The sequence below is a fragment of the Chanos chanos genome, chromosome 9, assembly GCF_902362185.1.
Source record: "Chanos chanos chromosome 9, fChaCha1.1, whole genome shotgun sequence".
NCBI classification, from domain to species: Eukaryota; Metazoa; Chordata; class Actinopteri; order Gonorynchiformes; family Chanidae; genus Chanos; species Chanos chanos.
The window spans coordinates 1,043,317-1,061,476 of record NC_044503.1 but is presented as its reverse complement, the minus strand read 5'-3'; the positions used below and the strand labels follow the sequence as shown (position 1 = coordinate 1,061,476).

Sequence of the window (18,160 nt, the reverse complement as noted above, 5' to 3'; positions counted from 1 at the left end):
ATGTATTTTGGTAGGGACAGGGTCCTCACCCTGTCAGACATATTTCCTTGGCTTGTATTAGCTCTGCCCAACATGTAGTTGGCTATTTTGAAATTTTTGCATTTTCACAGAATTTTTCTGAACTCTTTCGAACTCTGCCTACATAGTTCATCGGATTCCCTTAAAATCTGTTTGGTATAAAGTCCAGAAATATGTGAAGATAAATTGCAAAGGAATAGTGGATACCTCACCCGAGGATGTAATGGCGGGCAACTGATTAGCTTGAGCCGCAAGACTAAACCAGCTGCTAGCGTCTTCATGGTCAGGACACAGTTGCTCTGACACTCGTTAAATCTAGTGTGAGCATGACCGTCACCATTTTGGAAACACTGGTTTGAGTGGCTCCACCCAACAGGAAGTAAGCCATTTGTGCATTTTTCACATATTTGTCAACGTCATAGTTATAGTGCCACCTGTACTGGAATAGTTACACCATACTTTGAGGTAGGGTTTATATGAGTTTATCATATGGATTTATCTGGGTTTACATGAGGGTTTATCTAATTGCCTCATATGTAGTCACCCAAGTCTACAAATTAAGGTGCAAGATTAAGCTGAGTAGGGGAATTGTGTTCTGTATTAACTGTATTTTATACTTTATATTGTTTATATTTTGTACTTATATTGCTTAGATTCTGTACTTTTTATCACCGATATTTACATTTCTTATTTTATTGCTGATATTTTTATTTTTCATATTTCTTACTTTTTAGTAAATATTTGTGAGACTTAATATCAATGAGGTTGACACAATAGCAATTTTGTTGTGCTTGCACAATGACAATATGGTTCTTGACTCTTGAATCTTGAATAGGGTCAGTTGAAATATGGTCACCCTACTATACTGAATACATTTTTCTGTTGGAGACACTTCATGAACAGAAAACTTAGCCAAACAGTTATGTACTATGCGCCTGGCAGACTACGTTTGCTAATCTAAAGCGTTTGTTAAGGTTAGATAGTTAACAGGGTATCTAATTGAGGGTAGCTAATTGACCACATAAAGGCAAATACACCCTCAAAGCCCACACCCTTTACGGTCATGTAAGGAGTGTGTGTGTGTGTGCATGTCTGACAGTAACATGCCAGGAAAGCCCCTTGCAAAAACGACATGGAGTCTTTAACAAAAAACGTCCCCAAGCAGGAAAAGGAGGAGAAAGCAGTTATCTAAACTCTCCTGACTTGTTCACGCCCGACTCTCACAATCAAACTACACAGCGACCAAACACCAGACTCTCTCAGCCAAACCACACAGGGACCAAACACCAGACTCTCACAGCAAAACTACACAGGGACCAAACACCAAACTCTCACAGCCAAACTACACCGGGATCAAACACCAGACTCTCACAGCCAAACCACACCGGGACCAAACATGCTGTTCCAGCTCCAGCGTCTGGTTCTGCCCTGGTCTGTTCTGGTTCTTCCCTGGTCTTTCCTCCTGCTCTCACAAGGTGCCTGCACTCACCATCACAAAACCTGTCCTTTATTTAATGAAAAAGACTTGATTTCAACTCAACACGTTTAACTGGGATGAGCATAATGAGTCTAAATACAGATTGAGAGGTTTAATTAACGGTGATTGTTTTTTCTGCAGATGGAGAGTGTGCTGCCAATTGCAATTTCAGCATTAAGCCCATCAATCCTACGGTTCCGCTGGGTTCTGCCATCAACATCACCTGCTCCACAGACTGTCCGGGTGCCACAGTAGAATTTGAGTCAAGAACAGAAAATACAGACGCTGCGATAACGGAAGGAGAACAAGAGAAAACAATGCAGTTCAAATCCGTCGTGTGCGAGGATGATGGAATACACACCTGCACACTCCAACCCATAAATGGAACGAAGAAAAAGAAAAAGATACGGCTTACTGTCGCCTCTGTCTCCTGTAAGTTTACTGTTTACTGTAAGAATTAATGAAACTTGTTTGATATAATTCCAGCATGCTGACTTTTGAGAGGCTTTTGTCCGGGATAAAAGTACATTTTACTCTTCGTCTTTTTAGCGCCCGTGCGGGTGTGTGTGTGTGTGTGTGTGTCAGGGCTTCAAACCAGAATTTTTTTTCGAGTGGTTCGTTCCGAGCAGAATCAGCATTTTAATGTCTCCGGCTTTGCATTCCACCTTAAAATGATCGTTCCCAAACCAAATATAATACTGATTCATACCGTTCCATGTCGGGCTGTGTGACATGACAATATGGAGGGGTGAGAACCAGAGGAGCGTGTGACATTTTGGGTGAAATGGAGATATACATATCAAATGACAGCTCTTAATGAGCTCTGCCTGGTGCCAAAAGGACCCAAGTGAATTCTTCATCAATTTAGAGTCATTTATCAAAAACCAAAGGACTTAACACTCAACATACATGACACCACATGTAAGGTAGGTAGGTCAACCTACAGAAGAAAACAGTTTATAAGAATTGTTGAAGAATTGAATTGAAGAATTGTTATTAAGCATATTTCAAAATGAGGAAGAGCTGGATGATGCTGGGACAATTTAATGGAAATGTCTCTGTCTCTCTCTCCCTCTCTCTCTCTCTCTCTCACACACACACACACACACACACACAGTGGGAAGAAATAACGGAGGGAGGATGTGTGTGTGTGTGTGTGTGTGTGTGTGTGTGTATGTATTTCCATCTGAAACTTTCATGCTCTTGACCAAATACATTGTTTTTGCTGTTATTGTATGCTCGGTATTCAGTAGCAAGTTTCATATTCCCAATGTTCTGTAGCCTGCTTTCAGTTGGTAATCTATCTAAATGTTACTAATTAGTTATTAATCTTTAATTATTAGCTATTAAATGTCATTAATTATTTCAATATCATACAGTTAATGGTATTTGCTATCACATGTTTTTATTATTACAAAGACATCTGTAATGTCTACTCGACTGTCCATCTGTCCACCAAGGGGTTAATGCAAATCGTAAAATGTAAATAGTGGCTAGGATTAAGTACTATTTTAGCCAAATTCAATGAAATCATTTGATTTAAGGATTTTTTATGCAATATTTTATCACAATGGATTGTTCTGTCTTTTAAACTCATTAGTGTAATGTTTTGTTCATACTGTCACCAGATGCTCACGTTTTCTATTCCAAATGGAATGAAACACTGGTGCCAAAAAGACACGTGACCTTTGAAAAAGTAGGGGGAAAATATAGTTTTTTTAATAAATGACAAAATATTATTCATTAAGTATACTGTCATCCATATGTGTATAAAATGTTATTATTAAATATTGAAATCAGTACACAAAGTTAGATCAAACTATGGTCATTTTCTGCTTTGGTCTTCCTCTAAAGTTGGTTAAAATGTCACTTACGCCCCTTTGGTTCTAAGCCCTTGACATGTATCTTTCCAGCGGTATAAAAATGTCTATTGATAGACATTTTACACTATAGTATCTATCGCTAATGTCACAAAACATTATAAAAACGCATCGGATCACTAACTAGGAGCGCTGTCGTCCAATCTGTCCTCGGGCCGAAATCCGCTGTGTCTCCCCGGTTATGAGAAACTGTTTTAACGGCGTATTTAACGAGCTTGCTAATAGGCTATGTGCGACACGTTATGTTTAGCCGTACTGGAGCTAGCTAGCGATTTCCAGCAGTAGTTCTCTTTACACGGTAGCCTGTCTGTCAAACACTGATGAAGCTGATGACCAACATTTTATAAGGTGCATAGCATGATATTTACCTCCCCTAATTGAGAACAGACAGACCACACCTCATCTCACCTTCACACTATATCACCGCCTGCTGCCGGTAAATCTATGTCCGCTATCCGAAGACGCGAGTGACGTTCAGAGGAAGACAGGAAGTAAACTCCGCTCTAAAGTTATTGCAAAAAGAAAATATTTTAATTTGTTGTAGTAAATAAAAGAAGGAAAAGTAACTTTATTAAGCAGTTACCATTATTTCAAGAAATGTTTCTGTTCCAGAACATTGAAAAATATAAAGTTTCTGGTTTCGTTTTCGTTCCTTGAACTGGTTCAAAGCCTTGTTGTGTATGTTTAACGACATTCATATAAGGGAGAGTAATGCCATTTGGTATCTGTACAAATCAGAGGTAAACTGTTCACCTGTCTTCACCTAATCAGGACAGTTATTCCAATAGTCCTCGTGCTCTTTGGTTGAGATGATGTGGTTCTGACCCAAATCTGCTGGGGTTAGATCCATAGAGCCTGGTTATAGGTCTCCTCTCTGTGTTGGCTAGAATACAATCAACTTTAAATATGTCGTATGAGCCTGACTTTTTTATTTTTATAGTACATCATCTTCAAAACTTACTGCCCACACTCACCATCTACTGCTCTTATGAATTGACAACAAACCTGGTCCAGTGTACACTGTCATCCAGTCCCAGGCTGTGTAGACTCACTCGAGGTCCAGTCACTGCTAAATACAGAGACAGTGTGAACAGGGCCTGGTTTGGTTTTAAAAACAGAGACAGTGTAAACAGGGTTTGGTTTGGTTTTAAAGACAGAGACAGTGTGAACATGGCTTGGTTTGGTTTTAAAGACAGAGACACTGTAAACAGAGTTTGGTTTGGTTTTAAAGACAGAGACAGTGTAAACAGAGTTTGGTTTGGTTTTAAAGACAGAGACAGTGTAAACAGGGCCTGGTTTAGTTTTAAAAACAGAGACAGTGTGAACAGGGCTTGGTTTGGTTTTAAAGACAGAGACAGTGTGAACATGGCCTGGTTTGGTTTTAAGGACAGAGACTGTGTGAACAGGGCCTGGTTTTAAGACCATTGCACTACTAACTTATGTCTGCGCACATCACCCACAATCAGACTTTTCAGAGCTTGATTTCATATTTGTAATCATTAAACAATTTATGTATTTTATGTGTCTTCATGTATTTAAATGTAATGAAGAATAATTACATGTAAATCCCCCCCCCTTTCCCAAGGTGGATTTACAGGCACAACTCCAGTCACCACACAACTCAGCTCACAGGGACCACACAGCTCACAGGAACCACACAGCTCACAGGAACCACACAGCTCACAGGGACCACACACCTCACAGGGACCAGGTAAGTGACCAAAACACCTTTAATGATCACCCCAGCACAGCTGCAGACTTTTTCATTTTTATAGTACATCATCTTCAAAACTTACTGCCCACACTTACAATCTACTGCTTTTATGAACTGACAACAAACCTGGTCCAGTGAACAGGGCCTGCTTTGGTTTTAAAGACAGAGACAGTGTGAACAGGGCCTGGTTTGGTTTTAAAGACAGAGACAGTGTGAACAGGGTTTGGTTTTAAAGACAGAGACAGTGTGAACAGGGCCTGGTTTGGTTTTAAAGACAGAGACAGTGTGAACAGGGTTTGGTTTTAAAGACAGAGACTGTGTAAACAGGGCTTGGTTTGGTTTTAAAGACAGAGACAGTGTGAACAGGGCTTGGTTTGGTTTTAAAGACAGAGACAGTGTGAACAGGGCTTGGTTTGGTTTTAAAGACAGAGACAGTGTGAACAGGGCCTGGTTTGGTTTATAGACAGAGACAGTGTGAACAGGGCTTGGTTTGGTTTTAAAGACAGAAACAGTGTGAACAGGGCTTGGTTTGGTTTTAAAGACAGAGACAGTGTGAACAGGGCCTAGTTTAGTTTTAAAGATAGAGACAGTGTGAACAGGGTTTGGTTTGGTTTTAAAGACAGAGACAATGTGAACAGGGCCTGGTTTTAAGACCATTGCGCTACTGACTTATGTCTGCACACATCACCCACAATCAGACTTTTCAGAGCTTGATTTCATATTTGTAATCATTAAACAATTTATGTATTTAATGTGTATTTATGTATTTAGATGTAATGAAGAATAATTACATGTAATCGCCCCCCCCCCCCCCCCTTTTCCCAAGGTGGCTATGAATTTACAGACACAACTCCAGTCACCACACAACTCAGCTCACAGGAACCACACGGCTCTGGGACGCCTGTATGGATCACACCCCTGTGTCTTGTCCTGGGATGTTCAGCCATCGTCGTGTTTGGCGCCTACTTATTTATGAAAAAGAAGAAACAGGCAAACAGTGCCTCAGCAAGTGATCCATCCTCACTCCCCCTACCATAGTAAACCCCTCAGAAAAAAACACGCTTCTCCTCTCTCCCCCTACCATAGTAAACCCCTCAGAAAAAAACACACTTTTCCTCACTCCCCCTACCATAATAAACCCCTCAGAAAAAACACACTTTTCCTCACTCCCCCTACCATAGTAAACCCCTCAGAAAAAAACACGCTTCTCCTCACTCCCCCTACCATAACAGACCCCACAGAAAAAACACACTTTTCCTCACTCATCCTACCATAGTAAACCCCTCAGAAAAAACACACTTTTCCTCACTCCTCCTACCATAACAAACCCCACAGAAAAAACACACTTTTCTTCACTCACGTTACCATAATAAACCCTTCAGAAAAAACACACTTTTCTTCACTCACGCTACCATAATAAACCCCTCAGAAAAAACACGCTTCTCCTCACTCCCCCTACCATAGTAAACCCCTCAGAAAAAAACACAGTTCTACTGCGGTAGCTTTGTCTTAAAAAATGACCCACTTCATACTTCAGTAAACTGGAGTTTGCTGATTCATGCTTAAATCATGATAAAATGTAAAAATGAATTTAAGTTGTAAATAGTAAGAACGCTGGAAAGCATTTTCCTCAGGTATTGGCATTTAAAAACTCATTTTACTCTTTACTTGTTAACAAGTTTCTCTTGGTAACAAAACAAAATGCTATGAGTCTGTGTAACTCATAGTATTATCTAACACACATTTACCATATGCTAACTGAATAAATGTAAATGTTCTCAGATACACGTCTGTTTCATCTGTGGACGTCTACAAAATGAATCATTCATTTCAGGGAACAGGTGTTTGGGTTTTCCCTCTCATCATCCTGGGACAACTATAAAATGTACAGAAATGATCTGAAACCGGACATACGACCCCTGCTCTAAACAGCGCATGCCTACTGTGTGTCTGGCCTGTGACCTATGACCTTACGGAGAGTGCCGCCTTTTTGACTGTGAGGCTGTTACATAATGAAAACTCTGTGAAACTATACAGATGGAAAAAAACACTTTCTATTAAAGCTTTTTGTTGTCAAAATCTGCCTCTTTCTTTGGCTTTAGGGACGGTCCTGAGAGAACGCTTGTGTTTTCATGTCCTGCACTGCGGCTCCTCAGTCAGACTGACGCCATGTCAATCAGTGAAGAAAAGATATAGGCAATTATAGGGTTACTTGTGCCAACATTTAATATTACCTTGAAGGATGCATTTAGTTTGCTGTTATTGTTTTAAAATCCAGTCAAAGTGAGAACAAAGGTGTTTCCGAAATCAAGAAGAGTAACATCTTCCAATGAAAATGAATCTCTCCGACTTTTTCAACGACCACAACAGAACGATTAAATGATGTTTTTATCTCTATAACATCCATTTTTGTGGTGGCTTACTCCTGATGGAAGGTAACGCATTAAGCTGATGGATTACCAGTGGCCTTGGACATGTCTTAGACTTACATGTGTGCTTTTGATTCAGAGGCTGTTTATGCCATAGACTGATTAAAACGACTCGTGTCTTTGTTGCTGAAATCTCCCCTATCACATGATCTTTATTTGCCTAAATTACAGAACTGGCGGGGCGGCGGAAACATCTTTGTTGTGTATGCAGCGCAACAGATCAGATCTACTCTGGCTCAGTGGATGGACTTCACTCTGGGTCACATTACAGAGACGCTCCCAAGTCTTTGAGCTCAAACTTTACACATGCATTTGTCTTAGGACAAATTTTGATTTGATATCACAGTTCAGCATAGACACCCTCATCGGCTCCATAGCGCCCCCATAGTTCAGCATAGGCATCCCTCATCGGCTCCATAGCGCCCCCATAGTTCGTATATTGCACATTTGATGCCCTTTATGCCTTTGGAATGCTCGAAAACTAAGAAAAGTCAGCGTACACATCAAATTTTAGAATTCTTTGGTCATTTGCCTTGGGTATGACCAGTGGACTCCATAGCACCCATTCTAACATTTCTGAATGTGCTTATCGCTGTGTTTGCCACAAAGTTCATGCAATATTCATGTATTTTGGTGGGGACAGTGTCCTCACCCCGTCAGACATATTTCCTTGGCTTGTATTAGCTCTGCCCAACATGAATTTGGCTATTTTGAAATTTTTGCATTTTCACAGAATTTTTCTGAACTCTTTCGAACTCTGCCTACATAGTTCATCGGATTCCCTTAAAATCTGTTTGGTATAAAGTCCAGAAATATGTGAAGATAAATTGCAAAGGAATAGTGGATACCTCACCCGAGGATGTAATGGCGGGCAACTGATTAGCTTGAGCCGCAAGACTAAACCAGCTGCTAGCGTCTTCATGGTCAGGACACAGTTGCTCTGACACTCGTTAAATCTAGCGTGAGCATGACCGTCACCATTTTGGAAACACTGCTTAACATTGGTTTGAGTGGCTCCACCCAACAGGAAGTAAGCCATTTGTGCATTTTTCACATATTTGTCAACGTCATAGTTATAGCGCCACCTGTACTGGAATAGTTACACCATACTTTGAGGTAGGGTTTATCTGGGTTTATCATATGGATTTATCTGGGTTTACATGAGGGTTTATCTAATTGCCTCATATGTAGTCACCCAAGTCTACAAATTAAGGTGCAAGATTAAGCTGAGTAGGGGAATTGTGTTCTGTATTAACTGTATTTTATACTTTATATTGTTTATATTTTGTACTTATATTGCTTAGATTCTGTACTTTTTATCACTGATATTTATATTTCTTATTTTATTGCTGATATTTTTATTTTTCATATTTCTTACTTTTTAGTAAATATTTGTGAGACTTAATATCAATGAGGTTGACCCAATAGCAATTTTGTTGTGCTTGCACAATGACAATATGGTTCTTGAATCTTGAATCTTGAATAGGGTCAGTTGATGTGTTACTCAGGGTTACCGTGGCAATGAATAATGCCATGCCAAACAGGAAGTGGGAATAACTCTGTGCTGCTTTGGACGATGGGCCTCAAACTTTCATTGTGCGTGTATTTGCGTTGCTTTGACCTTCATGAACGGAAAACTTAGCCAAACAGTTAAGTACTATGCGCCTGGCAGACTACGTTTGCTAATCTAAAGCGTTCGTTAACGTTAGATAGCTAACGGGGTATCTAGCTAATTGACCACATAAAGGCAAATACACCCTCAAAGCCCGCACCCTTTACGGTCATGTAAGGAGTGTGTGTGTGTGTGCATGTGTGACAGTAACATGCCTGGAAAGCCCCTTGCAAAAACGACATGGAGTCTTTAACAAAAAAAAGTCCCCGAGCAGGAAAAGGAGGAGAAAGCAGTTATCTAAACTCTCCTGACTTGTTCACGCCCGACTCTCTCAGCCAAACTACACAGCGACCAAACACCAGACTCTCTCAGCCAAACCACACCGGGATCAAACATGCTGTTCCAGCTCCAGCGTCTGATTCTGCCCTGGTCTGTTCTGATTCTGCCCTGGTCTGTTCTGGTTCTGCCCTGGTCTTTCCTCCTGCTCTCACAAGGTGCCTGCACTCACCATCACAAAACCTGTCCTTTATTTAATGAAAAAGACTTGATTTCAACTCAACACATTTAACTGGGATGAGCATAATGAGTTTAAATACAGATTGAGAGGTTTAATTAACGGTGATTTTTTCTGCAGATGGAGAGTGTGCTGCCGATTGCAATTTCAGCATTAAGCCCATCAATCCTACGGTTCCGCTGGGTTCTGCCATCAACATCACCTGCTCCACAGACTGTCCGGGTGCCACAGTAAAATTTGGGCCAAGAACAGAAAATACTGACGCTACAATAACGGAAGGAGAACAAGAGAAAACAATGCAGTTCAAATCCGTCGTGTGCGAGGATGATGGAATACACACCTGCACACTCCAACCCATAAATGGAACGAAGGAAAAGATAGAGACACAACTTACTGTCGCCTCTGTCTCCTGTAAGTTTACTGTTTACTGTAAAAATGAATGAAACTTGTTTGATATATTTCAAGCATACTGAGTTTTGAGAGGCTTTTGTCCGGGATAAAAGTACATTTTACTCTTCGTCTTTTTAGCGCCCGTGCGGGTGTGTGTGTGTGTGTGTACGTGTGTATCAGGGCTTCAAACCAGATTTTTTTTTCGAGTGGTTGGTTCCGAGCAGAATCGGCATTTTAACGTCTCCAGCTTTGCATTCCACCTTCAAATGATCGTTCCCAAACCAAATGATCGTTCCCAAACCAAATGTACTACTGATTTATAACGCTCCATGTCGGGCTGTGTGACATGACAGTATGGAGGGGTGAGAACCAGAGGAGTGTGTGACATTTTGGGTGAAATGGAGATATACATATCAAATGACAGCTCTTAATGAGCTCTGCCTAGAGCCAGAATGACACAAATGAATTCATCAATTTAGAGTCATTTATCAAAAACCAAAGGACTTAACACTCAACATACATGACACCACATGTAAGGTAGGTAGGTCAGCCAACAGAAGAAAACAGTTTATAAGAATTGTTGAAGAACTGAATTGAAGAATTGTTATTAAGCATATTTCAAAATGAGGAAGAGCTGGATGATGCTGGGACAATTTAATGGAAATGTCTCTCTGTCTCTGTCTCTCTCTCCCTCTCTCTTTCTCTCACAAACACACACACACACACACATACACACACGCGTGCACGCTGTCTTGTGTGCTTTTAGACTTGCATCATGGGGGTTACTGACATGGCTTTGGCCAGATCTGCTCCCTCTCTCTTATTAGCACCTCCCTCTCCCTCTCTCTCTCTCTCACACACACACACACAGTAGGAAGAAATAATGGAGGGAGGATGAGTGTGTGTGTGTGTGTGTGTGTGTGTGTGTGTGTGTGTGTGTATTTGCATCTGAAACTTTCGTGCTCTCTATCAAACACATTGTTTTTGCTATGTTGTTATATCCTCAGTATTCAGTAGCAAGTTTCATATTCCCAATGTTCTGTAGCCTGCTTTCAGTTGGTAATCTAGCTAAATGTTACTAATTAGTTATTAATCTTTAATTATTAGCTATTAAATGTCATTAATTACTTAAGTATCATTCAGTTAACAGTATTTGCTATCATATTTTTTATTATTACAAAGACATCTGTAATGTCTACTCAACTGTCCATCTGGCCAAGGGGTTAATGCAAATCGTAAAATGTAAATAGTGGCTGGGATTAAGTACTATTTTAGCCAAATTCAATGAAATCATTTGATTTAAGGATTTTTTAAGTGATATTTTATTTTATCTTTCCAGCGGTATAAAAATGTCTATTGATAGACATTTTACACTATAGTCTCTATCGCTAATGTCACAAAACATTATAAAAACGCATCGGATCACTAACTAGGAGCGCTGTCGTCCAATCTGTCCTCGGGCCGAAATCCGCTGTGTCTCCCCGGTTATGAGAAACGGTTTTAACGGCAAACTTAACAAGCTTGCTAATAGGCTATGTGCGACACGTTATGTTTAGCCGTACTGGAGCTAGCTAGCTATTTCCAGCAGTAGTTCTCTTTACATGGTAGCCTGTCTATCAAACACTGATGAAGTTGATGTCTAAGACCAGCATTTTATAAGGTGCATAGCATGATATTTACCTCCGCTAATTGAGAACAGACAGACCACACCACATCTCACCTTCACACTACATCACCGCCTGCTGCCGGTAAATCTATGTCCGCTATCCGAAGACGCGAGTGACGTTCAGAGGAAGACAGGAAGTAAACTCCGCTCTAAAGTTATTGCAAACAGAAAATATTTTAATTTGTTGTAGCACATAAAAGAAGGAAAAGTAACTTTATTAAGCAGTTACCATTATTTCAATAAATGTTTCTGTTCCAGAACATTAAACAATATAAGGTTTCTGGTTTCATTTTCGTTCCTTGAACTGGTTCAGAGCCTTGGTGTGTATGTTTAACGACATTCAAATAAGGGAGGGTAATGCCATTTGGTATCTGTACAAGTCAGAGGTAAACTGTTCACCTGTCTTCACTTAATCTGGACAGTAATTCCAATAGTTACCTAATCTGGACAGTTATTCCGATAGTCCTCATGCTCTTTGGTTGAGATGATGTGGTTCTGACCCAAATCTGCTGGGGTTAGATCCATAGAGCCTGGTTATAGGTCTCCTCTCTGTGTTGGCTAGAATACAATCAACTCTAAGTATGTCATATGAGCCTGACTTTTTTATTTTTATAGTACATCATCTTCAAAACTTACTGCCCATACTCACAATCTACTGCTCTTATGAACTGACAACAAACCTGGTCCAGTGAACACTGTCATCCAGTCCCAGGCTGCGTAGACTCACTCGAGGTCCAGTCACTGCTAAATATAGAGACAGTGTGAACAGGGCCTGGTTTGGTTTTAAAGACAGAGACAGTGTGAACAGGGTTTGGTTTGGTTTAGTTATAAAAACAGAGACCGTGTGAACAGGGTTTGGTTTGGTTTTAAAGACAGAGACAGTGTGAACAGGGCTTGGTTTGGTTTTAAAGACAGAGACAGTGTGAATGGGGCCTGGTTTGGTTTTAAAGACAGAGACAGTGTGAACAGAGCCTGGTTTGGTTTTAAAGACAGAGACAGTGTGAACAGGGTTTGGTTTGGTTTTAAAGACAGAGACAGTGTGAATGGGGCCTGGTTTGGTTTTAAAGACAGAGACAGTGTGAACAGAGCCTGGTTTGGTTTAGTTATAAAAACAGAGACAGTGTGAACAGGGTTTGGTTTGGTTTTAAAGACAGAGACAGTGTGAACAGGGTTTGGTTTTAAGACCATTGCACTGCTGACTTATGTCTGCACACATCATCCACAATCAGACTTTTCAGAGCTTGATTTCATATTTGTAATCATTAAACAATTGATGTATTTAATGTGTCTTTATCTATTTAAATGCAATGAAGAATAATTACATGTAATCCCCCCCCCTTTCCCAAGGTGGATTTACAGGCACAACTCCAGTCACCACACAACTCAGCCCACAGGAACCACACAGCTCACAGGAACCACACAGCTCACAGGAACCACACAGCACACAGGAACCACACAGCTCACAGGAACCACACAGCACACAGGAACCACACAGCTCACAGGAACCACATAGCTCACAGGAGCCGGGTAAGTGACCAAAACACCTTTAATGATCATCCCAGCACAGCTGCAGACTTATTCATTTTTATAGTACATCATCTTCAAAACTTACTGCCCACACTTACAATCTACTGCTCTTATGAACTGACAACAAACCTGGTCCAGTGAACAGGGTTTGATTTGGTTTTAAAGACAGAGACAGTGTGAACAGGGCCTGGTTTGGTTTTAAAGACAGAGACAGTGTGAACAGGGTTTGGTTTTAAAGACAGAGACAGTGTGAACAGGGCCTGGTTTGGTTTTAAAGACAGAGACAGTGTGAACAGGGTTTGGTTTTAAAGACAGAGACTGTGTAAACAGGGCTTGGTTTGGTTTTAAAGACAGAGACAGTGTGAACATGGCTTGGTTTGGTTTTAAAGACAGAGACAGTGTGAACATGGCTTGGTTTGGTTTTAAAGACAGAGACAGTGTGAACAGGGCCTGCTTTGGTTTTAAAGACAGAGACAGTGTGAACAGGGTTTGGTTTTAAAGACAGAGACAGTGTGAACAGGGCTTGGTTTGGTTTTAAAGACAGAGACAGTGTGAACAGGGCCTGGTTTAGTTTTAAAGACAGAGACAGTGTGAACAGGGCCTGGTTTAGTTTTAAAGATAGAGACAGTGTGAACAGGGTTTGGTTTGGTTTTAAAGACAGAGACAGTGTGAACAGGGCCTGGTTTGGTTTTAAAGACAGAGACAGTGTGAACAGGGCTTGGTTTGGTTTTAAAGACAGAGACAGTGTGAACAGGGCCTGGTTTGGTTTTAAAGACAGAGACAGTGTGAACATGGCCTGGTTTGGTTTTAAAGACAGAGACAGTGTGAACAGGGCCTGGTTTAGTTTTAAAGACAGAGACAGTGTGAACAGGGCCTGGTTTAGTTTTAAAGACAGAGACAGTATGAACAGGGCTTGGTTTTAAAGACAGAGACAGTGTGAACAGGGTTTGGTTTGGTTTTAAAGACAGAGACAGTGTAAACAGAGTTTGGTTTGGTTTTAAAGACAGAGACAGTGTGAACAGGGCCTGGTTTAGTTTTAAAGACAGAGACAGTGTGAACAGGGTTTGGTTTGGTTTTAAAGACAGAGACAGTGTGAACAGGGCCTGGTTTAGTTTTAAAGATAGAGACAATGTGAACAGGGTTTGGTTTTAAGACCATTGCACTACTGACTTATGTCTGCACACATCACCCACAATCAGACTTTTCAGAGCTTGATTTCATATTTGTAATCATTAAACAATTTACGTATTTAATGTGTCTTCATGTATTTAAATGAAGAATAATTACATGTAATTGCCCCCCCCCCCCTTTTCCGAAGGTGGCTATGAATTTACAGGCACAACTCCAGTCACCACACAACTCAGCCCACAGGAACCACACAGCACACAGGAACCACACAGCACACAGGAACCACACAGCTCTGGGACGCCTGTATGGATTATGCCCCTGTGTCTTGTCCTGGGATGTTCAGCCATCGTCGTGTTTGGCGCCTACTTATTTATGAAAAAGAAGAAACAGGCAAACAGTGCCTCAGCAAGTGATCCATCCTCACTCCCCCTACCATAATAAACCCCTCAGAAAAAAACACGCTTCTCCTCACTCCCCCTACCATAGTAAACCCCTCAGAAAAAAACACACTTCTCCTCACTCCCCCTACCATAATAAACCCCTCAGAAAAAAACACGCTTCTCCTCACTCCCCCTACCATAATAAACCCCTCAGAAAAAAACATGCTTCTCCTCACTCCCCCTACCATAATAAACCCCTCAGAAAAAACACACTTTTCCTCACTCCCCCTACCATAATAAACCCCACAGAAAAAACACACTTTTCCTCACTCATCCTACCATAATAAACCCCACAGAAAAAACACACTTTTCCTCACTCCCCCTACCATAATAAACCCCTCAGAAAAAAACATGCTTCTCCTCACTCCCCCTACCTTAGTAAACCCCTCAGAAAAAAACACGCTTCTCCTCACTCCCCCTACCATAATAAAACCCCACAGAAAAAACACGCTTCTCCTCACTCCCCCTACCATAGTAAACCCCTCAGAAAAAACACAGTTCTACTGCGGTAGCTTTGTCTTAAAAAATGACCCACTTCATACTTCAGTAAACTGGAGTTTGCTGATTCATGCTTAAATCATAATAAAATGTAAAAATGAATTTCAGTTGAAAAATGGTAAGAACGCTGGAAAGCATTTTCCTCAGGTATTGGCATTTAAAAACTCATTTTACTCTTTACTTGTTAACAAGTTTCTCTTGGTAACAAAACAAAATGCTATGAGTCTGTGTAACTCATAGTATTATCTAACACACATTTACCATATGCTAACTGAATAAATGTAAATGTTCTCAGATACACGTCTGTTTCATCTGTGGACGTCTACAAAATGAATCATTCATTTCAGGGAACAGGTGTTTGGGTTTTCCCTCTCATCATCCTGGGACAACTATAAAATGTATATAAACGATCTGAAACCGGACATACGACCCCTGCTCTAAACAGCGCATGCCTACTGTGCGTCTGGCCTGTGACCTATGACCTTACGGAGAGTGCCGCCTTTTTGACTGTGAGGCTGTTACATAATGAAAACTCTGTGAAACTATACAGATGGAAAAAAACACTTTCTATTAAAGCTTTTTGCTGTCAAAATCTGCCTCTTTCTTTGGCTTTAGGGACGGTCCTGAGAGAACGCTTGTTTTTTCATGTCCTGCACTGCAGCTCCTCAGTCAGACTGACGCCATGTCAATCAGTAAAGAAAAGATATAGGCAATTATACGGTTACTTGTGCCAACATTTAATATTACCTTGAAGGATAAATTTCGTTTGCTGTTATTGTTTTAAAATCCAGTCAAAGTGAGAACAAAGGTGTTTCCGAAATCAAGAAGAGTAACATCTTCCAATGAAAATGAATCTCTCCGACTTTTTCAACGACCACAACAGAACGATTAAATGATGTTTTTATCTCTATAACATCCATTTTTGTGGTGGCTTACTCCTGATGGAAGGTAACGCATTAAGCTGATGGATTACCAGCGGCCTTGGACATGTCTTAGACTTACATGTGTGCTTTTGATTCAGAGGCTGTTTATGCCATAGACTGATTAAAACGACTCGTGTCTTTGTTGCTGAAATCTCCCCTATCACATGATCTTTACTGGCCTAAATTACAGAACTGGCGGGGCGGCGGAAACATCTTTGTTGTGTATGCAGCGCAACAGATCAGATCTACTCTGGCTCAGTGGATGGACTTCACTCTGGGTCACATTACAGAGACGCCCACAAGTCTTTGAGCTGGAGTCCAAGTCAAGTCTCAAGTCTTTGGTCACGAGGCCAAGTCAAGTCTCAAGTCTCTTATGGTTGTAATGAGTGTTCTATCATCTGCTGAGTCCCATCTGGTCTGATTAGAACACTGCATTACTATATCTAAAGAATTCAAAGCATGTACTGTATTATCATCACTCCTTTATCCATTAGCATACAGTAACAGCGCTGATAAGTTGTTGTTGGTATATGAGCACTCCATACGAACAAGTGTGGCAAACACTCACTCATCTTTTCAAAATATTCAGCTGACGCCGATCTAATGAAGTTAACCTCCCTCAGCCACAAAGCTAGTAACAAGCTAATGTTAGATAGCTGATGCTGAGCTAACATGTTTGCTAACTGTCCATAGGCGCTAACATTAACTTGTCTTTCACATCACCAAGTGACTGACTGACCTAGCCGGGTGTGTTTTGATGTGGTCGCTCCAGAATCCTTCATTTTGATACCACACCCCTTGCATTTAGCCATTCTTTTGGTTGGGCCTTGTGTGACGGCATTATAACCAAAGGTTATTGCAAGTGGCACAGCAGCCGCAGGTGTGTTCGCCATGGTTACGGTGTTGTTGATGCAGCTTACAGTCATCTGTGACCATACGCATGTGTAATGTTACGCATGATAATAAGGGGGCAATGACATCCAACTCATCAGACACGTCCTTAATGTTAATACACTAAAAAATGTAAAGAAATAAAAAAAAATAAAGATTAGTCACGAGTCCCAAAACTCGAGTCCAAGTCAAGTCTCTAGTCTTCTGAGGACGAGTCTCAAGTCTTCTGAGGACGAGTCTCAAGTCGGGTCAAAAGTCACGGTGTGTTTGACTTAAGTGCAACTCGAGTCCCAGTCGCACACTCGAGTCGGCATCTCTGTCAGACTGCATTCCGCCCCCTGGATATGTAATCAAACCAGGGCTAATGCCCCACTGCGCCCGGACATGTACTCGCCTCACGGCTGGCGACGCATCCAGGACCTCAGCACCATGTCATTCTGCGTTCGACATTGCACTTACACTTAATCCGAGGTATTACTAATGGAAAGAAAAGTACCACAATTTACACTCATGCATTTTATCACAGTTCCAATGCAGTTTCCACAATGTAAACAAATATAACACTAAATGTGTACCACTTACTGAAACTATTCTTTTATATATCAGTTGTTTTCAATATCTGCAAATTTCAGCTCACAAAGTTAAATTGTACAAGCGGGTGATGATGATAATGATGATGATGAGAAATGCATGAAACTGCTCGTGCAGTCATCTGGTTGAAGTGCTGCATGAGGGAACCGTGGAAGAGCTAAGTATATAACTCGCGGATCCTTTCAAGACCAAACAAAATAGATTGTTCTAAAGGAAGACCGGACCTGAATTCAAATGTGCATAGCTACGAAAAAGCTACTACAAAATTTAAAATGTTTGATCATTTTTGTCATGTTTCTTTGGACTCTACCCATTAGAAATGCCACACGTATTTCTAAAGTTTCTCCCTCTGCAATACTAACAGATTTCCAGCACGCCCACTACTTCCGTCACTCTTTGCGTAAAAACCTTGCGACTTCCTCTTGCGGGTTCAAACATGGCTAAATCTAGGCTGGAAATTAA

General features: G+C 40.9%; 2 protein-coding genes across 4 annotated transcripts in view; both read left to right on the top strand.

Annotated features, from left to right (window-relative positions):
• The first annotated feature begins 8,485 nt into the window (after positions 1-8,485).
• On the top strand, positions 8,486-14,793 carry LOC115820554 (uncharacterized). Its single transcript, XM_030784172.1, has 4 exons — positions 8,486-8,522; positions 9,466-9,624; positions 9,765-10,055; positions 14,546-14,793. The coding sequence occupies exons 1-4, from the start codon at positions 8,486-8,488 to the stop codon at positions 14,791-14,793; spliced, it is 735 nt and encodes a 244-aa protein (XP_030640032.1).
• A 3,336-nt stretch (positions 14,794-18,129) lies between these two features.
• use1 (unconventional SNARE in the ER 1 homolog (S. cerevisiae)) overlaps positions 18,130-18,160 on the top strand; it is an 8,037-nt gene continuing 8,006 nt past the window's right edge. For all 3 annotated transcript variants that reach the window (XM_030784103.1, XM_030784105.1, XM_030784104.1), the window contains exon 1: positions 18,130-18,160. This exon is cut by the window's right edge and continues 76 nt beyond it. In XM_030784103.1, coding sequence (XP_030639963.1) covers positions 18,135-18,160 — 26 coding nt within the window. In that variant the 5' untranslated portion in view covers positions 18,130-18,134.